This window comes from Hirundo rustica, chromosome 5 (assembly GCF_015227805.2).
Source record: "Hirundo rustica isolate bHirRus1 chromosome 5, bHirRus1.pri.v3, whole genome shotgun sequence".
Classification (NCBI taxonomy): Eukaryota; Metazoa; Chordata; class Aves; order Passeriformes; family Hirundinidae; genus Hirundo; species Hirundo rustica.
The window spans coordinates 2,139,228-2,167,175 of record NC_053454.1 but is presented as its reverse complement, the minus strand read 5'-3'; the positions used below and the strand labels follow the sequence as shown (position 1 = coordinate 2,167,175).

Here is a 27,948-nt window from a genome sequence, read left to right as displayed (position 1 = left end):
ATTTCTTCACTTGAAGGATGGTGAAGCATTGGCACAGCTGCCCATGGCAGGGTTGGAGTCCTCATCCCTGGAGGGATTTAGAAGCCGTGTGGATGTGGCACTTGGGGACGGGGGTCAGTGGTGGCCTTGGCAGTGCTGGGGAATGGTTGGACTGGATCTTAGAGAGCTCTTCCAACCCACATGATTCTGTGATTCCATGAAGAGCCCAGGGAGCCTGGCTAAGCTGGGGACAGAAACAATGCTGGGATAAAAAGCCGGGCCCAGGACCTTTCTACTCCTTCTACTATAAAGCATTCTAATTTGGAAATCTCAGAGGTAAACGTGCAAAACATTTTTCCTCTGCCTTTTATACCTGTGCTTGTTCACTTGCTGTAGGTGATTCAGTCACCCAGAGAAGCAGGGAGCTCCTACTCCTGCAGGAAGAGGTCCCAAAGCCCAGGAGAAGCAGTTGTTCCTTCAGGGAGGGTGACAGCACACAGGATCAGAAGCCAGGCACTGTGTGGTCCCTTATCTTGGTCAGACATCTGCCAGGAATTCCTGGGGAGTCACAGCACTTGACAGGACAGGGATGGAGCCAGCTCCAGCAGCTCTTGCCAGGATCCGGGGTCTCCTCACGACAGCTGCACCCGGCCCCACCAGGCTCCATCTGGCCCAGAGACGAGGAGGAGCAGGCTGAGCTCGCACGCTTCGGCACCAGCTGTGCTCAGGCTGCTCCCCAGAACCTCCAGGGAGGAGGTTTTTTGGGAAAATCTCCCCGTCTGGCTCAGCACCGGCGCAGGGCGTTGTAGATCCGTGCCCGCAGCTCGGAGCTGTGCAGATCCACATCCAGGTGGTCTCTTCTTCCCCACCGCTGGTCCAAGGTGCTCCAGTGGCTTTGGCTCAGGGGGGCCAAACCCTTGGTGGCCCCTCATACAGAGGGATGCTGCTTCCCATTCCGGGCGAGTTTTCCCTGGTCTGTGGTCTGCAGCCGCACGCCTCGCTTCTCCCCATCTGGGTTTCATAAGCGTCTTCCCAGCCGCCGCATCCCTGCGGATCGGGCCGGTTTCATCCTGTTTTCTCTATTGTTCCTGCATCTTCTGCTCGTGTTTCTGTCCAGGGTCACTGCCAGAGGGGTGAGACCCCAGTCTCCTCCTCCTTCTCTTCCTCCTCCTCCTCCTCGTCCTCCTCCTCCCTGCCTGCCGCAGTGTTTCCCTGGTTCCGCAGGCAGGTTCCTGCCAGGCAGCGCTGTTGGAGCTGGAGGGATGGCTCCCTGTGAAATTTGGGACTCAGGAGCCGACTTTCTGCATCTCTCCCTGCAGCATGAAGGTGCTTTTTTTTACCCATCCCTCAACTCTGAAGCCCCACGACATTTTGGGGGAAGGTGTCAGACATTAGGAAATTTTTTTCCATCCCATTTTTATAACTTCCTGCTGCGGCGTGGCAGGGTTGGAAAACCCCCAGGAGCTCAGGTCGAAACAGCCAGGGATTTCAGACAGCCCTCAGAATATTTTTGGAGAAGAGAAATTCCAGGCAAGGGGTTTTCCCATCTGAAATCACGCTCAGGGCTGGCTGGGGAAAATATTCCTACAGCTCTCCAAGCCCTGCAGCCACACATTGACTCCATATTGAAAGCCCTTGGCCAGCTCTTCAGCCCTGGGAGCTTGCCTCATGAGTTTTCCAAGCACTTTATTAAATGCCATGTCTGGTAATGAGAGGCAATATTGGTTATTTTAATTTTAAATGTATTTATTTTAGGAGGATAATGGGTTTCTCCAGCCTGTGGAGATGACTGTGGAGTGCTCTGCTGGCTCTGACTCTGGAGAGGGGAGACTAGAGAGGGAGGGGGTGGAACCAGCACTTTGCTTGTGGCCTAAAATTCCTGCTGGACTTCGCACTGCAGCAGGTGCTCCTGGAACAGGTTCATCCCATTCATCTCCATCCCTCAGACTGCTCCAAGAGTGGATGTGGTTTGACTGATCTTAGAATTGAGGATAAAGCTGAGTTTGAGGGACCCAGAGTCACCCAAGCAGCGTGGTGGGGGCTTTGGTGGGAAACCCCTGGGCAGGGAATTTCCTTCCCTGTCCCTGCTGGAGTAGGAGCAGGGCTTTCCTCAGGTCTGAACCCTCATCACTTGAGAAATGGTACTGCATTCAGTGTTGGAGTCGTTGCCCGCAGAAGTGGTTGGAAACTGAGGGGGTTTATGGCAGATTGTGATTTCCTCACCCACTTTTTCTGGTGTTAACCATGTGGGAGATGTCTGCTTGGAAAATCAGGGAGGTCAAAAGAGGGCTGAGGGAGGAGTTGTGTGGTTTGGGATGGAGATGTTGCCCTCCCAGCGACAGGGAAAGCTGGATGTTGCCTAAACATGTCATTTCCTGTGGCCATTCTCATTTCTGAAATGCAGAAATTTAGAATATAACATGCTAAAGCTGGAAAGGAGGGAAGTGGAATGTTGGAGGTATTACAATAATCCTGATTTTTTTTTTTTTTTTTTGCCTGACCTCACATTTCTCCCTGGTTTCATTGCAGGCTCAGGCATCAGGCACACAAAGAGCTTTACGCCTACAAACAGGTGAGATGATCCTCTAATTTTTTTTTCCCCCTCCCCTCCTTCCTAGTGCCAAATCCATCAGTTTTCCTCGTGCTGTTCCTCTCCTTGGGAGGTTTCTGGCGCTCAGAGGGTGGCTGTGACACCTAGAGCCAATCTGTCCCTGCTGATTTTATTGTCCCCTACCAGCTGGGCCCCCCAGGACCATCCCTCACCTGCTCATCCACAAATCTCCCAGTTTTCCACTGAGGTCCTGAGCAGTGGGAACATCTCCACCTCTGGAGCACCCCAACCTCTCCAGCCTCACCCACTGCACAGCAGTGATGCCATCACTCCCCAAACTTATATTTTTTGGGATCTGGCTCTGCTCCCAGGTTTGGACCTGGCTGTTCCAAATCCCTGAAGCCAAGGAGCAGCTCCATGGCAGGCTCAGCTCTTCCCTGCACCCACCTGCACTTAACCAATTAAAATAAACACAGCCCAGAGGTGGGTGTCAGGCTGCTGCTTCCACGTCCTGTTTTCTCCAGGATTTGTGGGATTTTCTGCCTCTGATCCCTTGATCCGTGCAGGAAGCTGGGTGGAGTTGGACTGAAAACACACAGTTGTCCTGGATTTATAGCCCTCTCCAGGTGTTTTCAGCTTGGATGGAGGGAAAATGAAGTGGTAGCCCAGGAGGGTTAAATCTGGGGGAGGAAACCTCCTGGACTTGGTCCCTGTGGTTTTATCTTGGCCAGCGCTCCCCTCCTCCTGTCCCTGCACAGGGCCCCTCGTGCTCCCTGGCTGTGCTGGGTTTACTGGGGGCTTTCCAGTTCTACTGGGGGGTTTCCAGTTCTACTGGGACACTCAATGGGATCCCTTTGTGGAGATTTTTCCTGGGAATGCTCGTGGCAGAAGCTCAGTCCTGACCCCAGCTCTTTGCCTTGCAGGTCATACTCAAGGAGAAGGTGAAGGAGCTGAACCTCCATGAGGTGAGCACATCCCGGGGCAACAAAAGCTCCCTCACCCTGGGGAGGGGGCAAACCCTCAAATTCAACGCCACTGGGAGCAGAGCATGCAGCCAGCTGTGCTTTGGAAATGGGGAAAGATCCTCTGCAAAAGTCTGGATTAAACCCTCGTCCTGGCTCCCCTTGCGTTTTCTTGCATGTTATTATTTATTGCGTTCTTCTTATCACACTGATAAGAAGCTGTGGATAAGGGGAGGCCAAGGCAGGCTGGGTCTTGTATAAACAGTGTTCCTGGGTGGGGACATCCCCTCTGGCCACTGTTGGGGTGTGACAATTTCCAGCACAGCTGTGGGCAGGGAAAACCAAAATCCAGGATAAACACGCTCCTGGAAGAGGCAGATCAGCTCCTCCCTCCCCACCTCCTGAGGGCTGAGACACCTTAACTTATCTCCCTGGCCTTCCAGGCTTTTTGGAGCCGAGCTTTTCTAGTCACAGCACATTTTCCCTGATGAATTTGAGGAGGAATCTGCTCAACTCCCGAGTCAAAGCGCGGCCTGGATTTATTTATTCCACTAGAGATAACAAAATTCCCACCCACATCCGGGCACGAGGCTGCTCATCTGCACAGCACCAGCTCCAGTTGTTTATAAGCCACTATTTATTTTATTTTAATCCCCTGAGCAGGGCCCATCTCATGTTTTATCCTGACCCTCCATTCCCCAGAGCCCCGAGGGTAAATCCCAAGGGCCCCTGGGTTTGGAGCAGTCCCTGCTGCAGACCCCTGTTTCTGATCTGCTCCCATTAAATCGACCTGCAGTGGGGTTTTTGTCAGCACACAGGCTTCAAAGCACTTCCTGGGGTGAGAAATGGGTTGGAGGAGGGATTTGGGAATGTGCCAGAGCCAGGAAAGGCCTCGAGAACACTCAGCCCTCCTCCTCCTCCACCTCTGTTCCCAGCTGTCTGCAGCTCTCCCAGCTTCTGGGGAGGACGAGGCCTCCGTGGGGAAGAGGACAGAGCTGCTCAAGCTCTTCCCTGGGATTTGGAAAAGCCTGGAAGAGTTTAGCTTAAAAATAACCCATTTGGGACATCTGTATTTTGGCCTTTGCAGTCAGTGTTTCTGGAAAGCAGAGGTCGGGGTGGGAATTTTCCAACGTGATGGGGCGGCTGCCCAGAGCCCTGTGGAGGGAAAGCGCCCACCCAGCTCTTCCCTCCCTGTCTCCGGGTCTGGTTTTCCCCTTTTTCCATCATTCTGCCTCTCCCAGGCCCTGGGGGAGCTCGGGATGTGTGTGTTCCTCAGGGGATGACCCCAACAGCTGCACCTGGCCCCATTGCACTGAGAGTTCCCAGGCCGGGGAGGCTGGGAAAACCACCCAGGAATTTCCAAAGTCCCCTGGGATATCCGAAATGAGTCAGGAGGAATTGGCTGTGAGGGTGAAGGAGGTTTTGGCTGAGAAAACAGCCACCAGCTTTCCCGGCCCTGGGATAGGCATGGCAGCAGCCCATTGCCTTTTCCTCTTCCCAGAGGTGTCCCTGAAGCTGCAGCTCTGTCCCAGGGACCAAGGAGCAGCGTGGATCCATCCCCCTGCACCCTAAAACCTCAAACACATCCCAGCTTTGGGGCTGTTCTGTGGAGACTCCATGGTCCCTTCCTGCAGGAAAGGGAGACCCAAGCCACAACCGGTGATCCTGAAGCTCGGGCAGCAAAATTTAGGAAGGTTTTAGGGGGAATTTTATTGCTGTGAGGGTGGTGAGGCCCTGGCCCCCTCACAAGTTTTCCAGAGAAGCTGTGGATCCCTGGAAGTGTCCAAGGCCAAGTTGGATGGGGTTTGGAGCACCCTGGGATAGTGGAAGCTGTTCCTGCCCATGGCAGGGCGTGGACCGGATGATCTTGAAGTTTTTTTCCAACCCAAACCATTCCACCCTTCCATGGTTTGGTAGTTTTTATTTGCAAATGTTGCTCCCTGACCTGTGACGTTCCCTGTGCCTCCACCCCCTGCAGATCTGTGCCGTGTGCCTGGAGGAGTTCAAGCCCAAGGACGAGCTGGGGATCTGTCCCTGCAAACATGCCTTCCACAGGAAGTAAGTGTGGGCAGGGGCTGGGGCCACGGGCTCTTCCCACCCCCATCCCGGGGCGGGAGCGGCAGGAAAAGCTCCTGGTGGATGAACTGGGACATGTGGAGCAGCACTTTGGGAGCTGCAAAACCGATTCACAGCTCGGGGATCTGGGGGTTAAACTGAAGGGTGCGCTGAGTCAGGAGCTGGCCTTGGTGATCCTCATGGATCCCTTCCAGCTCCGTCTGTAATTCCACGAAAAACGTAAATATATTTATTTTATATAGGTTTGCATCAAGCTAACCCACTAAAATTTATGTTACATATTAATAATAATAATTCTATCTTATATAGCAATACTATATAATATTCTCTATGCTAAAACTATGTAATGTCCTACTATGTATTACACATATTTTTATATTATCTGAAGATTTATATATTTTAATATATATATATTTATATTTTATATATTATGTATTATATATTATATATTTTGCATATTTACACATTTATATGTAGTATAGTATATGTATTTAGTCTATTTATATACTATATATACCCTATATATACATATAAATATATATGTTATATATAGGGTGTATATCTATAAATATATATACTATACACTTCATACTATGTATACTGTATGTTCTATATATAGCTATATATTACATAATATATATTATATAACATATATAATAATATACATAATGGTATGATTATATCAGATTTACATAATCTTTATTTATGCACATTATACAGGTGATTGTGTATTATTGGTGTGTTATTTACAGGTTCTGTGTTTATAATTTCACAGACACCTTTTATATATATTTTTTGTTTATTTTTTGGTAGGCGTATGCATTTTTATATCCCTATTAATACAAATATAAGTGCAAATTATATATGTATATTTATATATGCATATATAAAAAGACAAATTAGAAATAAATACAAATATATAAATACATATGCACATATAAAAATATGTGTGTATATGTATTAAAAATTTATATACACACAAATTATATATAATACATATCTATACAAAACTCCTGTATATACACACAGAGAACCCCCCCCCCAAAAAATCCCAATAAAACATAAAGGCACCCAAATGGTGAATTAGAAACCAGGCAGAAGCAAAGCTCCAGGGTGGGGTAAAGAGGCTTTGGGGGGGATTTTTGCAGCTCCCCTATGTCAGGGGTGTCCCAAGGATGTCAGGTGTGTCCCCAGTGATATCAGGTGTCCCCATCGATATCAGGTGTGTGTCCCCACCAATGTCAGGGGTGTCCCAAGGATGTCAGGTGTGTCCCCAGTGATATCAGGTGTCCCCAGTGATGTCAGGTGTGTCCTCATCGATACCAGGTGTGTGTTCCCAATGATGTCAGGGGTGTCCTCAGTAATGTTATGGGTGTCCCCACCAATGTCAGGTATGTCCCCATCGATGTCAGGTGTCTCCACTGATGTCAGGCGTGTCCCCAGTGAAGGCAGGTGTGTCCCCATCAATATCAGGTGTGTGTTCCCACCAATGTCAGGTGTGTCCCCACTGATGTCAGGCGTGTCCCCAGTGATGTCAGGTTTCCCCACTGATGTCAGGTGCGTGTCCCCAATGATGTCAGGGGTGTGTCTCAGTGATATCAGGTGTGTCCCCAATGATGTCAGCTGTGTCTCAATGATGTCAGGTGTGTGTCCCCAATGATGTCAGGTGTGTGTCCCAGGTGATGTCAGGTGTGTCCCCAATGATGTCAGGTGTGTCCCCAATGATGTCAGGTGTGTCCCCAATGATGTCAGGTGTGTGTCCCCACCAATGTGAGGAGTGTTCCCAGCGATATCAGGTGTGTGTCCCCGCCGATGCCAGGCGTGTCCCCGCTGACGCCCCGTGTCCCCGGTGTCCGCAGGTGCCTCATCAAGTGGCTGGAGGTGCGGAAGGTGTGTCCCCTGTGTAACATGCCGGTGCTGCAGCTGGCGCAGCTGCACGGGAAGCCGGACCCGGGCCCGCCGCAGGTGCCGCTGCCCGGCTCCCAGAACATCGTATAGTCCCTCCCGGGCCCGGCCCGGCCCGCGCCCGCCCGCGGCGCTCGGACACAACCAAAGCACTTCGGCCGCAGCTGAGCAGCCCCGAATCCTGCCGGGATGAAGCCTGGGCTCGGATCCTCCGCCAGGGCCGGGAGGAGACTCGGCGTCCTCGGCACGACATCCTTCTTCCAGCACCTCCCTTCTCCAGCGGCGCGGTGGCGCCCGGCGACCCCCGGGAACGTCGGCGCCGCCTGTCCTCAGAGCGCGAAGCGGACCCCGGAGCGCCGCAGCCGGTTCCTGCTCCCTCCTCTCCGCCTCTTCGGTTCCTCGGCCTTTGCGGTTCCCAGCAGGAAATGGGGGCTCGCCCCTGGAGTCGTGGTGCGGTTGGGTGTCCCCTCGGTGTCACCCCCGGGGGCGGCTGTGTGGGGTCTCCGGGGTTTGGATCCCCCCACACCCTCCCGAGGGCGGCTGCCCCTCCTCCTCGGCTACCTCAGGGGCCTGGAGTCCCTGTAAGGGGCCCCATCCCGGCCTCAGCAGCAGCGAGAGCCACGGCAGAAATCCCGGCCTTTGGGATCGTCCCGTCGCTTCCAGCCTGGCCCCGGCGGTCTCTGGGCAGCGCTTTCCTTTGCCAAAACACCCCAAACCCTTCATCAGCGCCTGGCGGGGAGCTGGGCCACCCCCTCGCCTCTCCGAGCACGAGTTTTGGGTGTCGCCTGCCATCCTCAGCGGTGGCATTCCCGGGGTTTAGGGGAGGGGGTGTCAGTGTTACGGCAGCGGCTTTCCCGGGACAGGGCTGGGGGGGGCTCCCGGTGCCGTTCCCTCCCTCCCAAAACACCCGGGACTGTTTATGGAGCGTGGAGCCTCATAGACGTGTTTGTACACTACAAATTCTGCAGCAGAATATTTTTTAAAACATTCGCTGGTTTTGGGGTTTTTTTGTTTTGGTTTGGTTTTGTTTTGTTTTTCCTCTGTTTGTTTGGGTTTTTTTTGTAAGCTCTATTTTTGTATATTTAATTGCTATTTGAAAAATTCTAATAATGCGTCTTTTTTGCTAATCACACTCTTCTTAAGGAAAAACCAGGAAAGAAAAAAAAAAAAAAAAAAACAACCAACCAAGAGTTTGCATGTGATTTGACTTGAAATGTAAATAAAAGCAGGTTTTGGAAGCGGGGGTGTGTTTGCAGGGGGTCTGTCCCCCCTCCCTTGTTCCCTGTCACCCTGGGGATGTCCCCAGCAGGGGAGGGACCGCGGGGACGGAAGAGGGGCGGGGTTGGGGTCACCTTGTCCATGTCCCCTTGCCCTGGCAGCATCCCTGTCCCAGCGCAGAGCCGATGGGCACAGCATCCCACCCCAAAACCCCCGGCTCAGAGGGATTTTGCAGGATCCAGGCACGGGCGAGCTTCCCTGCTTAGGGAGAGGATATTCCTCCAGCCAACCTTCCCGGCCCAAACCCCTCAATGCCGAACCTCCCGCGGCGGTGGGAGGGGTTCAGCTCCCAGCTCAGCGCTTTGGGATCTCCTGGGGTGCAGCTCCAACCCCGTCTGCTGCTCACTTTGTTCCACTCCTCCTCCTCCAAGGCTTGAGCAGGCGGGTGAAAAAGTCCCCTTGGATTGTGCCCATGGGGGTGGCTGAGCTGGGATCACCCCAGGCTGGGATCCCCGGAGGACCCTGGTCTGGAGGAGGCGGGGCTCCCACTGTCCTGTCCTTCTGTCCCTCTGTCCCTCTGTCCCCCGATCGATCCCTGCCTGCGGGGCTGCTGCCCTCTAGTGCCGGATCCCACCTGGACATCACCGAAACCATGGAACCCTTTGGATGAGGAGGAGTTTTAGAACTCATCCCACCTCTGCCATGGTCAAGAAGAAGCTTCCACTCGCCCAGGTGGCTCCAAGCCCCGTCCAAGCTGGCCTTGGACACTTCCAGGGATCCAGGGGCAGCCACAGCTTCTCTGGGAAATCCATTCCAGGGCCTCACCACCCTCCCAGGACAGAATTCCTTCCCACTATCCCATCCAACCCTGCTCTCCGGCAGTGGGAAGCCATCCCCTCAATGTTCTGTTCACCTCCTCCAGAAGGATCCACAGGGACTGAGTGCCTGGCTGCCCTTACAGCCATTTTTGGGATGACGAGCTCGCTGGGTGACTTCCCACTGCTGGGACAAAGTCTGGATCTCCCACAGAGCTGCACAGAACAGTTATTTTTGGTGTTTCCACCCCACAGCTCCTGCTCTGGATTGATGCTGTACTCTCCCCACCAATCCCATTCGTATCAATGATTAGCAGTGAAGTTTTTCATCAAAGCCAAAAACCCCGTTTCCCCTAGGATAACTAATGCCCTTTAAAAAAAATATTTTTCCCCTCCTTTAAAATGTTTTGAAATACAACTGATTCCCAGAGCCTGAAACATGCAGGGAGGGAGGAACAACCAAGGATTGCCAACAATTATTTTCAACAAGCTAAAAACCAAGTGGGGTCAACCCCAATTTCCCCAGCACATTCCTGCTCATTCCCACCAAGGTCCGCTGCGCTGGAGCTCCAAGAACGAGACACAAAGCAAACAAAGTGTTTGAAGCATATAAAAAATAACTGTAATATTTTATAACAAGAAGAAAAATCCAAGCAGCTTACAAAAAAAGGATAGACAATAAGCCGGGAACTTTGGTGCAGGGATCAGACCATGCTCAACTGCTTGAAAATCCAGAGAAAAAGGAGTTACACGCGCTCACGTACGGGGTGAGGAAGCGGAAAACTTGCAGGATGCTGTGCCCAGGGACCCCAGTGCCTCGGGGCAGGGATTGGTGGATCAGGCTCTGGGATTGCTGCTGGGAACTCCCAGCCCTGCAGAGCTTTCCCAGCTCTCCACAGCAGAACCACGGCAAGGTGCCTTCTGCTCCCAAGGCTGCTGTGCTTAATAAAAGCCAGGGCTTTTTTCCTGTGTATCCCAAGGATTCCCACAGCCTCCCCAGCCTATCACTGACCCGTTACATCAAGGAGCCACAGAGGTCCCAGGCACATGGACATTCCAAAAAGCCGAAGTTTCTGTGCCTTTTCCATGAGTTTTGGCTGTGAGAGTGGGTGAAAGGTGGGTACATGTGTGTTAAATTTTAGGTGGTACAGCAGAAGCTGAGTCTAGAAACCCTTCAGTCAGCACTCTGGAAATGGAGATTTTTTAATGGAGAGTTTGGGAATCTTTGTGTTATTTCACAAGGAATGAATAAAGGAGAATTTGGCTGATCCCAAACAGCCTGTCCAGAAAAGCTGTGGCTGCCCCGGCTCCCTGGAAGTGGCAAACCCTGGAAGGTTTGCAGCACCCTGGGATCCTGGGAGTTGCCTCTGCCCACGGCAGGGGTGGAATGAGAGGGGCTTTGAGATCCCTGCCAACCCAAACCATTCCCTGAGCTGTGTGATCCTGCTCCCAGCACCACAGAGCAGGACACAACTGGAACTTGTGTTAAGCTGCAGGAAAAACAAACATTTTCCTCCTCAGCAAACAGAGATCACAGGCCACAAGCCCTGTGTTCTTTTCCCTAATTTTACTGTGATCAAATCCCTGGCTGTGTCCAGAATCCCAGCTCACAGTCAGCTGAGGTTTAGAGACAAACACTGTTCTCCCCAGCAAAGCAAACCCCCTCTGTGCCCGTAGTTTCCTCCTTTTTCAGAGGGAGGTGCCACACAAGGAACCCACCTTGGGGTGCTCAGATCTCAGGACACAGCTACAGGCAGAGCCCGGCAGGATTCACGGGGCAGGGAAGGGCTCAGGGCTGTCCTGCACTTCCAGCCACGCTCACAAGGGGATCAGAGAGCTGGAAATTGGTTTCTCTGAGAAGAAACCAGGACTGGAAGGCTGTGCTGAGGTCACGGTGACGGTCATTCTGATATCCTGAGATAAACCCTGACACCATGACCTGATCTGAAGAGCTTTCCCTGTGCTCCATGGAGCTGCACCCTAGGAAGGCAGAACACTTCCAAAGCTGTGTCTCCATGAGCTCACATCCTGAGGGAAGCTGCAGATACCTCGTTGCTTTTAGAGAGCATTTATTGAGCGTGCAGGATCCATTCCAACCCCCCCATCCTGAGGGTGTAACTTCCACAGGGGCTGCACCCTGCAGTATCCTGCTTGCAGGCTGTGCGGCAGCATGCACAGGGAAAAGAGGGAGTACAGCATGCATGGAAAGGGGAGAATTTTGCCAAAACGACAGGAGTGTAGGCATTTTAAAATGCAACATGGATTATTACAGAGATCCAAGTGTGACTGAAGGAAGTGTCTCTTTGGTGGAGTTCAGTAACAGACAGAATAAGCCCAGACAACCGAACAACGAAATTCCATCCTCAAATTTAGATCTCGAGGCTGGAGGCTGACTGACACCCCTGCCACCATCTCAAAGGGTGCTGAGGACTGTGCAGGAGTGCTGGAGCCTGACATGGGACTCACCCTGAGGCACAGATCCGTGCTGTGCTGTACCTGTCATCCCCGGGACGGAGATAAGGACGTGTGGAGCAGGGCTAAAGCCTGGCTGACAGCACAGCCGTGTCCCAGTGTGGATCCAGGGGGCCATATGGAGTCAGTCACACACACCAGGGCTGTGCTGAGGCTCTTCCCCCTTCCCAGACCATTTTCCAGCACATGGAGAAGCTCTGATTGCAAACACAGAACTGACCTGGGCACTCGGCACTCCAAGGGATCCCACTGGAGGGAGCAGAGTGTCCCTGCTCTGCTTTGTCACAGTCATTAAACAGAGTAAAATTACCTAAAAAGGGCAATTCCATGTGACTGAAATGCCCCACAGACCTTCCCACACACCCCCACATCCAGCCAGTGCATTCCAACCACATCCTCTGCAACAAACCTGCGCTGCAGTCCCAGATGGATTTCAACTCTTACAGACACCCATCCCCACAGGCCACCCCAGTGGAACAGTCTCAGTGGGGGCTGTGACACGAAATATGGGCTCAGTGACCCCCAAACCACGGGCTCAGGGGCCCAGGGAGTGCCCTGAATCCGTAGGTCCAACACAGATCCTGCAAGGAGTCAGGCTGAGTCCAGGAGTCCCAGGAGAGCCCCGACTGCGCCGAAGTAACCCTGAGGAGCAGATGGGAACCCCCAGTGAGAATCCACAGGCACACACCTGACCCAGGAACAGCAATGCCCACAAATCAGGGAATGCTGGGGCTGGAAAGGATCCTAAAGATGTCCAGTGCCACCCCCTGCCTTGGACAGGGACACCTCCCACTCACCCAGGTTGCTCCAAGCCCCATCCAGCCTGGCCTTGGACACTTCCAGGGATCCAGGGGCAGCCACAGCTTCTCTGGGAAATCCATTCCAGGGCCTCCCCACCCCCAAATGGAAAAATTCCTTCCCAATATCCCATCTAACCCTGCCCTCTGGCAGTGGGAAGCCACTCTCCCTTGGCCCATCGCTCCAGGCCCTTGTCCCAAGTTCTTCTCCAGCTTTACTGGAGCTCCTTTAGGCACTGGGAAGTCCCCCGGGAGCCTTCCCTTCTCCAAGCTATTATAAACACAGTGTTAATTTTAACAACATATAAAGGAGAGGGGAAAGATACAACTACAGGGAGGTACCGCATAAAATAGAAAATAAAATAAAAATATAGCTGTGGCTGTAGCAGCAAAGCCCTGAGCACCTCCTGCACTGTGTGCACCCAACAGCTGCACGTGGCTGATTCCAGAGCGCTCCAAGGATTTGCATTTTGCCATGAGCCAAATTTTAAAAAGAAATTTTACCTCATGTTCCAAGAAAAGTGCTTTTAACTGTCCCTTTGACCAGTAGTCCAGGGCATAGGCCAAGAGCCTCATGGAGATGGTGTTGATCCGAAGGAAGTTGCCCACAAACACCACACGGTTGATGTTCTGCAAGTGTTAAGGGAAACAAAAAAAGGAATATTAAGGCTAAATTCTGTTTTTTGCTTGCAATGATGGAAACTCCATGTGGAGAAGGGTGTGAAGCACCAGGAGCAGCTGAGGGAGCTGGAAAGGGGCTCAGCCTGGAGAAAAGGGGGATCAGGAGGGACCTTGTGGCTCTGCACAACTCCCTGACAGGAGGGGACAGCCGGGGGGGATTTGGGCTCTGCTCCCAGGGAACAGGGACAGGAGGAGAGGGAACGGCCTCAGGCTGGGCCAGGGGAGGTTTAGATTGGATATTGGGAAAATTTCTCCATGGAAAGGATTGTCCAGCCCTGGCACAACTGCCCAGGACAGTGTTGGAGTCCCCATCCCTGGAGAGAGTTAGAAGCCGTGTGGATGTGCCACTTGGGGACATGGAGCAGTGGTGGCCTTGGCAGCGCTGGGGGAATGGTTGGACTGGATCATCTTAGAGGACTTCTCCAACCTAAATGGCTCTCAAATCCTGTGAATTAAGATCCTGCTCAAAGTGTCTGGCAGAATGTGCAGAACACCACACACGATTCCATCAGAAAGCAGGATCAGATCACTTTAAGCCACACTCTTCCTCAGACTCTCCCAGAAATTCCCAGACCAAACTACAGCCTTTCTAACTCTGGAATTTGGATGTAATAGCTGATTTTCCCACAAAATCCTTACACTGCCTGGGAACACTGATCATCAAGTGCCACCTCTTCCCCTCCTCCCAGCTCTGGCCTTTGATTCATCATGAAAACAGCTGAGTGACTCTACTGTTAAACTGGGGGAAAAAAAAATAATTAGGAGCCCATAACCAATGCAATTTTTAAAGAAAGAAAAAGACCAACCAAGCAGTGACTATTCTGGATTTAAACCAGACTTCCAGCCTTACTTTTCCCTCCCAAAATAGCTCTGATCCAAGCTCTGAAGCTTTCTTGTTCTCCAACACAAAAAATTGAGTTCCTCCTCTTTCTGAGGAATCAGCATCAAGTCTTACCTGCTCCTGCATTCGTATCCTTCTATGGATTTTCCTTCCCTCCCCACACTGATTAACACTTCCCCTGAACTATTCAGGATCCTCTTTTCATTCAGCTGAGCTCCAGAACAAGGCATCAGCAGATATATTTTGAGCAAGGCTGTTTAGGACACGTCCTGCCTCAGTTTGGCTGCAACGAAGACAGAGCCAGAGGAGTCAGGAGGATGCTGGAATCTGTGGCAGCAGGCTGAGGATGCACTGCAGAGCATGTCTCTGCTCTTTCATAGCCCTGTACAATGCTGCTTGACATGAATGCAACAAGGCAGCACTGTAAAGAAGCTGAAAGCACAAAGATGCAGCAGCAAGATGTGGGGCTTGGCCAAGAAATCCAGAGCAACTCGTAAAAACAACACAGGAGAAGAGATCCAGCCTCTACACCCTCTACCCCTTCTTTCCTCCTCTCCCACTGGTTCCCAGAGCTGTTCCCAAAGAGAGGCACATTCCTCAAGCAGGCAGCAGCACACAGGTGATGTTTCAGGCAGGGAGCAAGGGAAGAGATTCCCAAAATACCTCGTTAAGGGCACACATCCGCGCTATGGAGCCGATGTTGTTGGTGATGGTGATTAAAGTGGCCCTGGCCAGGTCCTCCTTGCTGACAGATTCCCTCTTCTCCTTGCTCATCATGTTTCCAAAGCTGTAAAGATAGTTTTGAGTTTAAAGGTCCCATCAGAATTCCAGGAGAAAATGGGAACTGCTAATTTAACCAAAGCAATTCATCTCGAAGGACTGATTTGTAACTTTAAAAAAGCACTGCTATCCTCCATAACTTAGATCTCTCAGGAATGGTTGCTCTCCTAAGGCACCTAAATCCAGTTTCTCGTCCTTGCAGGATCTCCAGGGGAAACAAAACGAAAATGAGACCCAGGCAGGGCATTACCTGGATGCCACAGCCCAGCCTGGCAGCCCGAAGCGCTCGTAGTCTCCTCCGTAGATGTCCCTCACCAGTTTGTCCACCTTGGTGCTGTCCCCGTGGGATGCCATCTCCAGGGCCTCCTCGAACGTGGAGCAGCCCGTCAGAAGGCAGCAGAGGCCAAAGAAGGTTCCCCCTCCAAGGCTGCAAGTAAAGCAGGATGAAAATGAAAGCTGGGATTGTTCAGCTCTGCATCCCAGTCAGCTCAGGTCACACCATTCCCAACCTCTTTTTTTAAGGAGAACCATCTTGGAAAGGCAGCATTTTCCTTGAAGCCTGTTCCTCTCACATAGCCTACAGCCTGTAAGGAATCCCTCACAGCCTTCTGCACAGGCCATGGTGTGAAATGAGACCTCGATTTTTTTATGTTACACTGTCTGCTTTCTTCCCAGCATCCACAGATGTTAATCTTAAAATAAATATTAGTCCTGAGGGATAACTGGAGTGTCAGGGCAGAGATAGCCAAAAGCTGGGGGGAAAACCCTTTCTTGTTCACTTTACAGCACATAGATGCCACTAATAATGTCTACTAAGAGTGAGACCTGTACTGGGGAGGGGATTTGAAATTATTATCATTATTATTACTACTATTACCTGTCAGGGAATCCAGGAAAGCTTAAAGCCACAGAACTCTATGGTTCTGCCAGGGCACAAAAGCCACATCTTCAAGATGGGCAGCAACTGGGGAATTGCTGCTATGCCATCATCTCTTCCACCAAAATCTGGCAACTTTTGGAAGCCAAGATGAAAAATCTCAATTTCTTGGATCAAAGTGGAGTTGTTAACAATCTCAAACCACATGATCCCATAAAATAAATAAATAAAGCCCTTAAATTCCTGCAGCAGAGCAACTGAAAAACCAGCTTTGATGGAGACTGGCTGCAGTAAAGACACCAAACCAAGAAACCCAGATCCTCTTTTCCAAGAGGGACCTTTGTTGGCAGGGAGTAACTGCAGTGAGAGCAGGAGCTTGGTCATTCCCTTGCCTGCCTTTATTGCAGCTTGTCCCTGGAAATTCCATTTACAAAGCAGGAACGTCCTCCAGACCCTAAAACCAAAGCCCCTTTAACCCCCCAGCACTCACCTGGTGCCCGTTACCCGTTTATAGTTGTCTTTGGAATAGACAGCCAAAATGCTGACCCCTGAGCCAATGTTCACCAGAAGGAGAGGGTAGGGATTCTCCAGGTTGAACGGGAGCTTCTGGCACCTCTCAGCATCCGTGGGGTTCTCGAAATAGTAACACTCCGAGTGTCCATTGAAGCCCATGGAATCGATGTACAGCACTCCTTTAACGAGGCAATCCAGCTCATCAAGCTTACAAAGCTCAAGGTCACCCATCTGGTGGGAAGGAAAAAAGAGGAATATTGAAGAAGAAGCCAGGGATTTGAAGCATTTTCGCTCAGGGCTGGAAAAATGCTTTCACTGCCAGCTCGGTCCAGCTACATCCACGCTCCCTGCGGAGCTGAGGGAGAACGGATCACAGGAGAGCACAGGGACCCTAAGTGCTGCAGCCCTCAGGTGTGGAACAGGGGAGAACAATCTGGATCCACAGATGGACACAGAGAGAGAATTTCAGCAACCCCCACAGGCCTGATTTAGGCCCTGACGCTGAGGCACCGGTGTGAAAAGCCAGGAGGAGGGACTCGTAGTGTTTGACCAAAATATGCCACAAAACCCATCCAATGGAACATCAGAAAACAGCGAGGAAGTTATAAAATCCTTCTCGCCTCATGTCACTGCCTTGACCACACAAAACTGGGTATTAGGAAAAACCTAACAGAAAGGGTTGTGTTGCCCAGGATATTGGCAGAATCCCCATCCCTGGAGGGATTTAAAGACCACATGGCTGTGGCACTTGAGGACAGGGTGGCCTTGGCAGTGCTGGGGGAACAGTTGGATCTGATGATCTTAGAGGGCTTTTCACCCTTAATGATTATTTAAAAGCCTCTTTATTTGAATTTTTCCAAGCCCTGACTAAACAAACATTTATCACACATTTTTCACCAAGAACAAGGATCCCACTGAGAATGAAACCACATGATGATGTCCAACCCCAACTATGACCTTCCTGACAGTTCCATTTCCCACCAAATCTGCCTGAACCTCAAGCAGCTCATTCACACAGGTGTTAGAAATGAAACCAGGTGAGCAAAGAAAGAAAATAAAGCAAGAGAAAGACAGCAATGAGAAAAAAAACCAAAGAGACTGAGATTAGCACAAGAAGAGATTAAAAACAGAGAGGGAGATTTGTAAGAAAGATCATTAGTGAATAATTTTAGAGTTACGTTCAGGGCAGGAAACGTTTTGATTTGGAGATGCCAGCTTGACTCAACATGCCAAGTTTAACCAGAGTTAGGGTCAAAACAAAGATTTAGAGAAGTTTTAGAGCGTGCAGAGAAAGTTCTCAATAAAAACTACCAGATCCTAACGGTATAGAAGCCAAAAATGCCTACTGTGCGAAAGTCCTGCTCAAATTTGTACGCTCCACCTCCCGTGGCACATAAGGTAGTATGGAGGCTCGAGAAGTGCTTTTCGCTTCCCATTTGGATAAAAGCAGGCATGTCATGAGTAGGAAAGCGTATAAAGTGCAGATTGCCTTTACGTCCACACAGGGTAAGGTCCTTGAGCTCAAGGTGCACATCCCGAATGCCTGTGGAGCCATAGGCTACGTTTGATGTCAGGTATTTGCGGATGCTTTTGAGGTTTTCCACTTCTTCCTCTTCCTCTTCGGCCGTGATGTCCTTGGGTTCAAAATAAACCAGTTTTACCAAGGTCCCTCCGATGTCCAAGCCGAACCAGGGGAAGACTGGAGAGAGAGGACAAAGGGAAAATGAGACAGGGTATGGCACAGCCACAGCACAAGCACCTTTCAAGTGGAAGGTGCACCTACCCATGGGAGGAGGTTGGAATTTGATGGGCTTTAAGGTCCCTTCCTACCCAAACCATCCTGTGATTCTAGGAAAACAGTTTTCATTGAATTAATTAACACAGTTCTGTAAGGACCCACATGGTCGCTCCATTTTCAGGAATGTTGTCTTTGACAAGACGCTCCTCCAACACGAGCACAGCTCCTATTTAGAGATCCCCCATGGTCAGAAGCTCTGAGCATTTGCTGTGCAGCACTCAAACACTGACATCCCTCCCCACAGATCTGCCAGCTTCCATAGCCCTGCCAGATCCTGCTGAAGGTTTAATCCCCAGCTATTCCTTTTCCCAGGTTCTGAACCAGAGCCAGAGCCACGGATAACACCAGTGCTTTTACATCAAAGGGATGTACAAACGTTCCCTAATTACAACACAGAGCTGAGGTAGACAAGTAATCTAAGATGCCGCAGGGAGACAAAAACAAATGTCTAATTGGATTATTTTATTAGTCAAATTCCCCCATGGTACAAAATATGCATCGGTGTCAGGCCCAGCAACATTTACAACTGTGTTAGATAATGAGCTTCTTGGAAAAGATCAAGAGAAACCCCCTGATCTGATGGAATCTGCGATTAGAGCTGGGAACTGGAACAGATTAATATAACTATTAATGAGCTAAAGGAGAGGCTGAAGCTAACGAGATGCACAGGCTCCAGAGCAAAGGGAAAAATGTAGCCACATGTTCAGGCTTATGGGAGCAGGATTCAATCCTTATGGCAGATTCCAGAAGGAAAAAAAAGAATTTTTAGACAATAAACCTGAATAATGGAATCATAAACATTGGAAAAGACCTCCACATTCCCAATCATTAACCCAGCACTGCCAAGGCCACCACTGACCCCTGTTCCCAAGTGCCACATCCACATGGCTTTTAAATCCCTCCAGGGATGAGGACTTCAACACTGTCACGGGCAGCCTGTTCCAAAGCTTGACTGCTCATTTGGGGAAGAAATTTTCCCAATATCCAGTCTAAACCTCCCCTGGCCCAGCCTGAGGCCGTTCCCTCTCCTCCTGTCCCTGTTTCCTGGGAGCAGAGCACGACCCCCCCCACCTGTCTCCTCCTGTCAGGGAGTTGTGCAGAGCCACAAGGTCCCTCCTGAGCCTCCTTTTCTCCAGGCTGAGCCCCTTTCCCAGCTCCCTCAGCCTCTCCCAGTGCTCCAGACCCTTCCCCAGCTCTGTTCCCTTCCCTGGACACTCTCCAGCGTAGATGTTACCAACATTCCTTTGGAAAACAGGATTTCGAGTTTTAGTAAAATACCTTATCTGTGAAGAGATAAGGGTGGAACATGGAGAACCCTCATTCCTCTCCCTTTGGAGCAAGAATCCCTTGTGTCAGGCTCTTCAGGGAACAATCTTTGCACAGGCAGCAGCCTGACAAGTTGGAGGACACATTCTCTCCGGGGCAGATTTATCTGGTGGCTGTACAGGCCCTTCCAGAGCTTTCCAGCTCCCAGGAGCTCCTGGCACTGGCAGCTCCCCACAGTATTTTTATTCCACAGAGTTATTTTTATGTCTTTCCACAGAGGACACCCCCAACCATCACCAAAGGAAATCTTGAAAGAAGGTGCAAGCTCTATTTTCAGAGACACATCCAAACCCCAATCACTCTCCATTCCGGAGGCATTTACTTCAAACAAGAACAGACACAAAAATAACTTTTCATGAATGAAAGGGAAAGGAATCTGAATGGCAGCCCAACAGAGGGAGGGAGCAGGAGCAATCCAAGGACTTCTACACAGGCAGAGAGTGGTAAAACAAAGGGGAAAGGTTTTAAACTAAAAGGAGACATTTACATATTAGAAGAAATTCTTCCATTTGAGGGTGCTGAGCCCTGGCACAGGGTGCCCAGAGAAGCTGTGGCTGCCCCTGGATCCCTGGAAGTGTCCAAGGCCAGGCTGGATGGGGCTTGGAGCACCCTGGGTGAGTGGGAGGTGTCCCTGTGTCCAAGGCAGGGGAACTGGAAGCAGATGGTCTTTAAGGTCCCTTCCCACCCAAACCGTTCCATGATTCTATGATTTCTGGAACGCATTTGCTCCTGTCAGAGCCTGCCATTTGATTTCTGCATTCTGAAGTCCACTGAGTTGGTTTTCTTTAAAGCATCTCCACCATTGCATTTAGACAACAATCTTCCCCCGAACTCCCTCATCCAGGCTACACAGGGGTAAAAACAGGGAGAGAGCAGAGGCTGGGGTCTCAGAGATGGCCTCACTGATGTGCAGCAGGAAAGACAAACATCCAAAAACGTGGTGCTCTGAGGCCACGTGCCTGCAAATGCCACAGGGGCTGCTCCATCACAGGCTAACAGGCTCTCACTTCCCAGCACTCAGCTGGCAGCACACGCACAGCTTCAGTAAAATAACATATTTGTTTTAAAGCTGGTAGTGAAGCTCACAAACTCCTACACTCAGCGACTCAAACCTTCCAGATTTCAGGGCAAACACCAACTGGGTCCATCAGTTTAAGCAGCTTTTCTGATCACAAAAAAAAAAAAGAAAATAAGCAGCTCATTGGAAAATTCATCTCAAACCCAGTACCATCAAGACTTTTGATTTTTTTATTACACATAAATTTAGTTTTTATTTGGGCAGAACATTAAGCACGGAGTTAAACCACACCAGTTATCCATTATCTGTCTCACCAGGAACAGGCAAACAGGAATGATGCCAGCAGAGCTGGGAGGAACTGCAGCCAGGCTGGGCTCAGGGGTCACTATCTCCACTCAGCACTGGCCCAAAGAAGAAAATCCAACCCCCTAAAAAGAAAATCCAGCACAACTTCCGACCAGAGCCGGCTCACACCTCCCTGCGGCGCCGGCTGGAAAGGCTCCGCACGGAGCAGCTGGTGCTCTCCATCTGCCAGCAGCTCGGCTCAACCTTCCCCAAGTCACCAGGGATAAATTCGAAAAGACAGACTATTAAGGTAATTAACTTACCCCGAATGATTGTTAATTATGGATCCCTCATTATATACATCCCAGCCACAGGTTAAGAATCCAAGGAAGAAGCGTGTGAGCTCAAAATTAAGTATTTCTTCCCCAGGCTGTGAAGGATTCCCTACGCTGTAACACCTGTTGGAGAACTCAATCCATTACAGGGACAAAACTCCCCCATAAACTCTTTTTTTTTTTTTGTAGGAAAGGGGAATGGCATGCAAACAAGAGGAGGGAATTATTCCAAGGACATGAAGAACTGGGAATTTTTTCCTGACACTTACAGGAAGTCATCCAACAGGAACATGCAGGGCAGCGACAGCTCTTCCATGTCTGAGGACTAGAAAAATCCAAGGGAGGGAGGAGGAAGCTCTCCTGGATCAACGCCATCACCATCTGCCACCAAGATTTCTCCTGAAACACTGATTTTTTTTTTTTTTTTTTTTTTTTTTTCCTCAGCAGATGAAAGCCATTCAGAGATCTCTCCCTTTTAAGCCTCTGAAGCAATTTTTCCAAGAGAGCTGCCGAAGATCTGGAGGAGCAGCAGGAGAACTGCCGGCATCCAGGAGCCCTCTGGGCATCCCTGAGGCTGATTCTGTTCAGTCAGAAGGTTCTGCTGGAATAACCAGACACCAGCATCAAGGGCCAGGGCAGGAAATGCAAACTCTGCCTCTCATCACCACCTCCCTGCTGCTACTTGGAGCTGTCTGTGAGGAAGTAGCCTCACACGTCTCCTTTCCAAGCGCTCAGGAGCCGCAGAACAATGGGAAGGATGAAAAATCCCAAGGCTGCCGTGGGAAGCACATCCACTGTAGGGAACATTGGGCTCTCCTCCTGCCCAGCACCTTCTGGGAAGTGTTTAGTTGTTCTTTGGGTGTTTGGGCATTTTTGAGAAAGGCAGGAAATCCTCTGCTCTCAGCTCCAAACCCCCTGCAATCTGTCTCCTTAAAGAAACTCTGTTGCTTTTTTAGAGGATGAGAGCCATGAATTCCATTCTCAGAGAGCTGGGCAGAGAAGCTGTGGCTGCTGCATTCCTGGAAGTGTCCAAGGCCAGGTTGGAGCAAACTGTACTCGTGGAAGGTGTCCTTGCCCATGGCAGGGGGTGGAATGAGATGGTCTTGAAGGTCCATCCCAACCCAAACCATTGGCCTGAGAAACTTTTTGTTTTCCTTGAGCAGTTTTAAAAGCAGCTCTAGCTACATATTTTCATATAAACAGCTCTTTGTCTTAAAAACAAACCTTCTTCTCAGGGGCAGATCTATGGATATGCAGCAACAAACAAAAGACTGGTCTGCCAACAAAGTTAAGGGCTCACAGGTCTGACTAAATAATCCCAGAAAAGCTCCAGGATATTTCCTGTGCCCACAGCAAGAGCTGCCACCCTCCTTTCAAATCCCTTTTGCAGTCAGACTGTAAGATCTTCAGGGCAATAAGAAGAAATTGCCTTTATCTGATATGCAAATTACTTCATAAAATTGGATGCTCTGTAAATAAAAAAAAACCTCAACAGATTTATTCTGGAAGCTGCAGAACTGTCAAGATGAAAGAGGTGATATAATTAAAGATCTCCACGGTGGATTTTCAGCACAAAACAAGCAACTCGAGTTGTATTTCAGTGTGATCCTTAACTTCTGAGCCAATTATATCAGGAGCTAAAAAGATTAGTCTGATGATTTAGTTCAGTGCGCGACAGCACCTCTAGGCTTACTCTGAAATATTCAATATTATATTTTAATGGTGTTAGACCATGCTAGAAATTTTACAGCTGAGAAAAAAATACAATTCATTAGCATTTAATATAAAGTGACAAAGTCTTCACCTCCTCCCATCCCTAAAAACAGGCTCTGATAGGAATTCATATTTCATACAGCATTCCAAACCAGAAAAAGATACTTAAACATCAAAGCTTAAATTCTGTACCACCAAGGAGGTGACAAAACAGCATTTTATTTTTACCTTTTCTTGGATACTTTGTAAATTGAAAATTTAAAGTCATTTGTCCATTACATCCTTGCATGATTCTGATAAAATATACTAAAACTTCTATAAAAGGTATCAATTGAAAGAATATTTTTTTTCTCATGGAACAAACAAGCTGCAGAACAGAGAGGCACATTTTGCTAAGCAGGGAAATAACCTAAACTCATCTCGGTTGAATACACCAAGATTTCAGGATGAGCAGGGAGAAAGTGGAGGAAGGGGAAAAGGGGGAAAGACGATAAACTGAAACCCTGATATCTTTCTACTATAAAAAAAGATTCATTAAAAAATCATTCCCCTGCTCATTATGACCATCATCAGGTTTCTGCCTGGCTCTTCACCATGTCCACAGCCACAGCTGTGATGAACCATGATGGGAATATCCTCTTTACTCATTTGGGGTCTTCCCACCCCAATTTTAAGTATGAATTTCAATAATGGCACTGATAATTCAGTACCAGAAGGGAATTTTCCTGTATTCTTCCTGAAACTGATGAAGTTTTTGTGTACAATGTGTCTGCCTGCACGAAGAACCCGGTCAGACTCCCCTTCCTAACAAAACACTCCAAAGCTTCAATGAATCTCCATGTTTTCAGGGATACTTCTCAGTCCCTTCTGAGAGCAACAGTGTCCTTGACTTCTTCCTCTTCTGCCAGGGGCACATGGAAATTCCCAGTGTCTGCAGTGAAGCCCCTCAAGTATACCAGGAAATGTTTCAGAATTTCACATTACACAATCATTCAGGCTGGAAAAAACCTCCATGACCAATTCCAACTGTTAACACAGCGCTGTCATCTTCACCCCTAATTCACGTCACCACTTCCACATGACTTTCAAACAGAGAATTTAAATTTCCAGGGAACTGAAAAGCCCAAGGTGCATGAAGGCACACAGCTGGCATATTGGGTGCGCTGTTTAATTCGGATCTATCCCAAATCCAGTCCTCTCCCCTGCTCTCTGCAGAGAACCAGCCCTGACTGGACACTAAAGGCTCAGAGGGCCAAGGAGGAAGGAGGATCACGAGTCTGCTGAAATCCTTTCGTTCCTGGGGAAGTCGGGCTCATCTGCCAGGGCATCTGCCAGCACAGGCAGGCAAGATGAGCCTCAAGGTCACCCAGCTCATTTGCCACATGCCAGCAGCAGACAAGTGGGAGCTAAAGCAGGACATTTTTGATCCCACGCCCATTAAGCGCTTTCCTTTCATTTCGCTCGGGTCTTCCTCAGGTGGGATGGAGCGTTTTAACGCCAAAACACAACTGGGTGTGACACTGGGCATTGTCCCTGCTAAGGGACACACTTGCTCCAGCACAATTCTGTTCCACAGCACTCTTACAGAATAATTTAGGGAAGTCAGACTACGTTGTAATCCTGAATCACACCAAGCTGACCTTCCAGACTCGATCCAAACCCTTTCTTGGAAGCTGCCAGAACACCTGTGTTCCTTAAAGTATCCCTCGCCTCTATCAGCACCAGACTTTAATCCACATTTTCCAGAGAAGACACAGAAACTGCCTCAAGCAAGGCAGAGGACAATCATCACCTAACGCAGCGCTCCCTCATTTTCATATCAGAGATCTCCTTTGTGTCCCTGCAGCCTTTTAACAGGTCTCTAATTAACAGCCTCACAGACTTCTATTCCTATTTTTCACACTAAGGGCAGAAAAGAAGCTGCCTTTTTCACCAGCAACCAAAAAAAAAAGAGCAGGAACACTCTTAAAACTTCCCCTAAATATGGTGTCTCGGCGCTGCCAGTCACAGCCGAGATGCAGCAGAATCCTGATCCCTGTTTTCAGCCCAGATTTCTTGCTGACATATTTTTAACAGCTGTGCAGGTATCAAGGAATTACACTGAGGCTGATCTTCAGGGTAAAGCAATTTCCTTCCAGGAGGAAGAACTCCAGCAGAAGTCAAGGAATAATCTCTCAGTTATTCCTCAAATATGGCTGAAGTCAGGGACAGCCACGGCACCTGCACAGCAGCTCCTGCTGCTCCCAAAATGAAGGCTGCCATCCATTTTGCCGTTTCCAGTAGGACATTTACAAACATGGTTCTAGGGATTTTTTTTATCCCCTGAGAAAGCCTGTTTTGATCTGTTTCCAGCTCCTTCCAAACCTGTTGGGTTCTTCCCTACCAAAATTTAAACTATTCCCTTTGCTCTCCATTACTTTGCCTTCACAGTTACCAGTCCAGCCCCACAGCCTCAAGCCCCGGTCCCTCCATCTGTCCCGGTGTGCCCTTTTCCTCACCCTCTGTCACCAGGCGCTTTCCCTTCTTTCCCATCCAAGGTCCCCAATTTGGGAACCTCAGCATCTGCCACAGCCCCATCCCATGTCTTACCCCACCAGGCAGGTGCCTCCTCACCCTAAACCTCCTAGAGCTCTTGGATTTCTGCTTGTCCCACCCTTCTGCCCAACCTGCTGAGCCCATGTCACTGTCCCACCGTGCTGTCCCCAAACCAGCCGTGCTGTGCCCATGCCATCACCTCACAGCCCTGTTCCCGGGTTGGCCATGGTGCACAATTATCGCCCCACCGTGTCCCTCCGTGCTGTCCCCAGACCGGCCATGCTTGACAAGCCACCACCGCCCTGCGTCCTCATAGTGTTTCACACCGGCCATGCTGTGCCCATGTCATCACCCCACTGTGGTGTCCCCAGACCGCCCACGCTGTACAAACCCTCACCTCGCCTTACCGTGCCCATCCCACGGGCCCCCCGCGCTGTCCCAGTGTTCCAGTCCCTCCCCGCCGCTCCCCCAAGTCGCCCCCCGGCCCCACCTCCCCAGACCACGCCCCCGAAGCCCCACCCATCTCCGCCCCGCCCACCGCGCTCATTACCATAACCCCGCCCCTCCCCCAGCCCATCCTCTAAGCCCCCCCGCTTCTCTCCTCCGCTTCTCTCCCTCCCCCCCGCCGCTGCCGTTCCCGCTCCCCCGCACTCACGCGGGCGGTTCTTGCGGACCGAGTCCCGCCGCTGCCGGCTCACGGACCCGCCGCGTTCGCGGGGCTGCGGAGCCGCCGCGCTGTCCGCGCCCGCCGCGCCGCCGCTGCTCCACCGCCGCAGCTGGGAGGGCCCGGCGTCCGCACCGCCGCACCGCCGCCGCGGCTTCTTCTCGTCCTCCGCGCCGTCGCCGCAGCTGCGCGACGGCTCCATCGGCAGCGCGGCCCGGCCCCATGGGCCGCCCGGCCCCGCTCCGGCCCCGCTCAGCCGCCACCGCCGCAGCCACCGCCCCCGGCGCGCCTGCGCCGCACGGCCCCGCGGGGCGGGACAGCCCGTGAGGCGGCCGCCAATCCGCGCCACCCGCGGCGCGGAGCGACAGGAGGACTCGCCAATGGGAGGCCGATATTGCGCGGCTGCGGGAGCCGGGCCCGCCTCCTGTCTCGGCCGCGTAGAGTGACAAGCACGGCTGCCCAATCGGAAGCGTGCGCCCGGGTGAGGCGGGTCGATATGCGGCAGCTCTGGCCTATGGGTTTCCTCTACAGAGAGATTGACAAGGCAACCGACCAATGACCGAGAGAAGTGTCCGGGTGGGCGGGAGAAGGCGCGGTGATTGACAGCTGGTAACTATGGCAATGCGGGGGGCTGAAGGGAAGAACCGCAGTAGGCTCGACTGGGCTGGGTCGCGCGGAGGGGCTTATTTAAATGTGATTTGTAAATAGAGATAACGAGGCATATAAACGTGGGGCTGGTTTGCCACCCACCATGGCGGGCCTGAACGGACCTTAAAAACTACCCCGTTCCACCCCCTGCCATGGGCAGGGACACCTTCTACTAGCCCAGGCTGCTCCAAGCCTCGTCCAACCTGGCCTTGGATACTTCCAGGGATCCAGGGGCAGCCACAGCTTCTCTGGGTACCCTGTGCCAGGGCCTGCCCATCCCCACACGGAAGAATTTCATCCTAAGATCTTAAAATCTTCAGCTCTCCTTTACATCCCAACAGAACTCTTGTTGGATACATCTCTGTTCTTTAAGCCCTGATTCCGCGTTTATCAAAGCACAGCTGGAAACCTCCAGGTGGCAGAAAAATTGAGGCAACCATTGAAGAGCGGTGTAAGCAACAACCAACAGGACGAAAATTCAAAAGGAAAACACAGATTCCCAGACCACAGGGTGATTTAGCATCTCCCGTTGTAACGCGATGCAGATTCCCGTGTGGAATGCTGATTGTTGTCTGACACACCCAGAGCGCACCAAGCTGGAACTGCAGCCCGGTGACCCAGGGTGCTCCTCACCTGCCCCGGGGTAATCCCAGCTCACCACAATCCTCATGCATTAATTCGATACCCGAAGGATCAGCAACCAACATTCCACAAAGGTGCGATGATTTCCGTGAAAAATTCACTGAATTCTGGTTGCTGGAGTGAAAATGGAACAAAGGGATCGGTCAAATTTAGTTGGTGTATTTTAATATCCTGTTGGGTGAGCGGAGGATAAATGGGGTTGGCAGTGACAGGAGATAAAGGATGAGCTCTCTGAACACAAATAATCTCCTCCAGAGCAGTGTTGCTTTCATTTGGGTAAAAAAGGAACTCGCTGAGCTGCCTGAGCTCTTGAGTATTTTCAAGCCCTGCTTGACTGTGTGACACATCTGGGCTGTAACAGCTGGGAAGGCAGAAAGTGAGGGAAGCTCATGGGGTATCTCAGCTGTTGGGATAGAGCAGAGCCCTTGGGAGCATGGAGAGGGCACAGGAAAGGCTGTTCCCTCACAAAAGCTTCCTGTGTGTCCCCAAAAGGCAGACGGTGGGACGAGCGGTGGTT

General features: G+C 50.7%; 2 protein-coding genes across 12 annotated transcripts in view; one reads left to right on the top strand and one right to left on the bottom strand.

Moving 5' to 3' along the window:
- The window catches only part of RNF24 (ring finger protein 24), a 29,424-nt gene extending 20,796 nt beyond the window's left edge, over positions 1 to 8,628 (top strand). For all 8 annotated transcript variants that reach the window (XM_040065756.2, XM_040065762.2, XM_040065758.2 and 5 more), the window contains 4 exons: positions 2,509 to 2,551; positions 3,454 to 3,495; positions 5,471 to 5,550; positions 7,428 to 8,628. In XM_040065756.2, the coding sequence (XP_039921690.1) occupies positions 2,509 to 2,551; positions 3,454 to 3,495; positions 5,471 to 5,550; positions 7,428 to 7,566 (304 nt within the window). In that variant the 3' untranslated portion in view covers positions 7,567 to 8,628. The remainder of the gene's footprint in view (positions 1 to 2,508; positions 2,552 to 3,453; positions 3,496 to 5,470; positions 5,551 to 7,427) is intronic.
- A 1,477-nt stretch (positions 8,629 to 10,105) lies between these two features.
- PANK2 (pantothenate kinase 2) lies at positions 10,106 to 26,393 on the bottom strand. 4 transcript variants are annotated; one of them, XM_040064948.2, is made up of 7 exons: positions 26,133 to 26,393; positions 17,814 to 18,166; positions 16,445 to 16,698; positions 15,328 to 15,504; positions 14,961 to 15,084; positions 13,280 to 13,405; positions 10,106 to 12,620 (listed from the first exon to the last, which is right to left on the bottom strand). In XM_040064948.2, exons 1-7 carry the CDS (start codon positions 26,341 to 26,343, stop codon positions 12,570 to 12,572), a joined length of 1,296 nt encoding a protein of 431 aa, XP_039920882.1. In that variant the 5' UTR covers positions 26,344 to 26,393; the 3' UTR covers positions 10,106 to 12,569. The 4 variants fall into 4 exon arrangements, with proteins under 4 accessions (XP_039920882.1, XP_039920884.1, XP_039920883.1 ...); XM_040064950.2 differs by lacking the exon at positions 26,133 to 26,393 and adding an exon at positions 25,875 to 25,919; XM_040064949.2 differs by lacking the exon at positions 26,133 to 26,393 and adding an exon at positions 21,499 to 21,622.
- Positions 26,394 to 27,948: the final 1,555 nt, after the last annotated feature.

What these genes read in the sequence shown, in the direction of transcription:
- PANK2 (XM_040064948.2), bottom strand. Translation starts at nt 26,343, where the DNA reads ATGGAGCCGTCGCGCAGCTGCGGCGACGGCGCGGAGGACGAGAAGAAG. An exon ending in GGCTGGGCTGTGGCATCCAG is followed by an intron (nt 15,085 to 15,327) that starts GTAATGCCCTGC and finishes CTATCTTTACAG; the next exon opens with CTTTGGAAACATGATGAGCA. An exon ending in GGATGTGTGCCCTTAACGAG is followed by an intron (nt 13,406 to 14,960) that starts GTATTTTGGGAA and finishes TAACACTTGCAG; the next exon opens with AACATCAACCGTGTGGTGTT.